Here is a 917-nt window from a genome sequence, read left to right as displayed (position 1 = left end):
CGCCCATCTCCGACTACTGCATTCGCAGTCGCATCCGCTACACCTTCCTCTCCAGGACGGAGGAGGTCAGCGAGGAGGACATGCGGAGGACGCTGGTGGCGGTGGGGCCGCTCTACGTGGCCATGAACGCCAATCCAATGGCGCAGCGGAACTACCGTGGGGGCGTGTACGAGGGCGCCGACTGTACGACGGCGGTCAATCATGCGGTGACGCTAGTTGGNGGCGGCTCCAGCTACCTCGCCTTCAGCTACCTAAAACGGAACGGGGTGACCAGCGAGGAGGCGATGCCCTACACCGCCAGCGACGGCTTCTGCATGTCGATGTTTCGAAGCCTTCCCGACGAGGTGCCGCCCATCTCCGACTACTGCATTCGCAGTCGCATCCGCTACACCTTCCTCTCCAGGACGGAGGAGGTCAGCGAGGAGGACATGCGGAGGACGCTGGTGGCGGTGGGGCCGCTCTACGTGGCCATGAACGCCAATCCAATGGCGCAGCGGAACTACCGTGGGGGCGTGTACGAGGGCGCCGACTGTACGACGGCGGTCAATCATGCGGTGACGCTAGTTGGTGAGTGTGTTGATAACATTTTATCATTCGTCTTTTCATATTTCTTCTTTGATAGGTTACACACCGGACGCCTGGATCATCAAGAACAGCTGGGGTCGTGGTAAGTGGTGGTGGTGGTGATAATGGGGTGAAAAGTTTGATCAAGATTTACAGAGTTTTAATCCCTTGCAGATTGGGGCGAGGATGGCTACTTCAAGCTGGCCAGAGGAGCGAATGACAATCGCTGCGGCATTCAGACGGAGATTGCCTGGCCGCTGCTTTGAGTTGTGATTGATTGGTTGGTGAGAGTGATTTTGAGATTTTGTCGTTGTTGTTTTCACTCTTGAGACTTTGTATTATTTCTTGCACTT

General features: G+C 56.4%; 1 protein-coding gene across 1 annotated transcript; it reads left to right on the top strand.

Annotated features, from left to right (window-relative positions):
• Nucleotides 1-122: 122 nt before the first annotated feature.
• LOC108354644 (cathepsin L1-like) lies at nt 123-667 on the top strand (the record flags this gene model as incomplete). Its single annotated transcript, XM_017605820.1, has 2 exons — nt 123-567; nt 623-667. Coding segments are annotated over exons 1-2 (490 nt in total), but the record flags the coding sequence as incomplete, so codon positions are not given.
• Between the last annotated feature and the right edge of the window lie 250 nt (nt 668-917).

This window comes from Rhagoletis zephyria, unplaced genomic scaffold, assembly GCF_001687245.7.
Source record: "Rhagoletis zephyria isolate East Lansing unplaced genomic scaffold, Rhagoletis_zephyria_1.1 Rzeph_scaffold_37836, whole genome shotgun sequence".
Taxonomy (NCBI): domain Eukaryota; kingdom Metazoa; phylum Arthropoda; class Insecta; order Diptera; family Tephritidae; genus Rhagoletis; species Rhagoletis zephyria.
The sequence above is the reverse complement of the archived record's forward strand: the minus strand, read 5'-3'. Positions and strand labels throughout refer to the sequence as shown.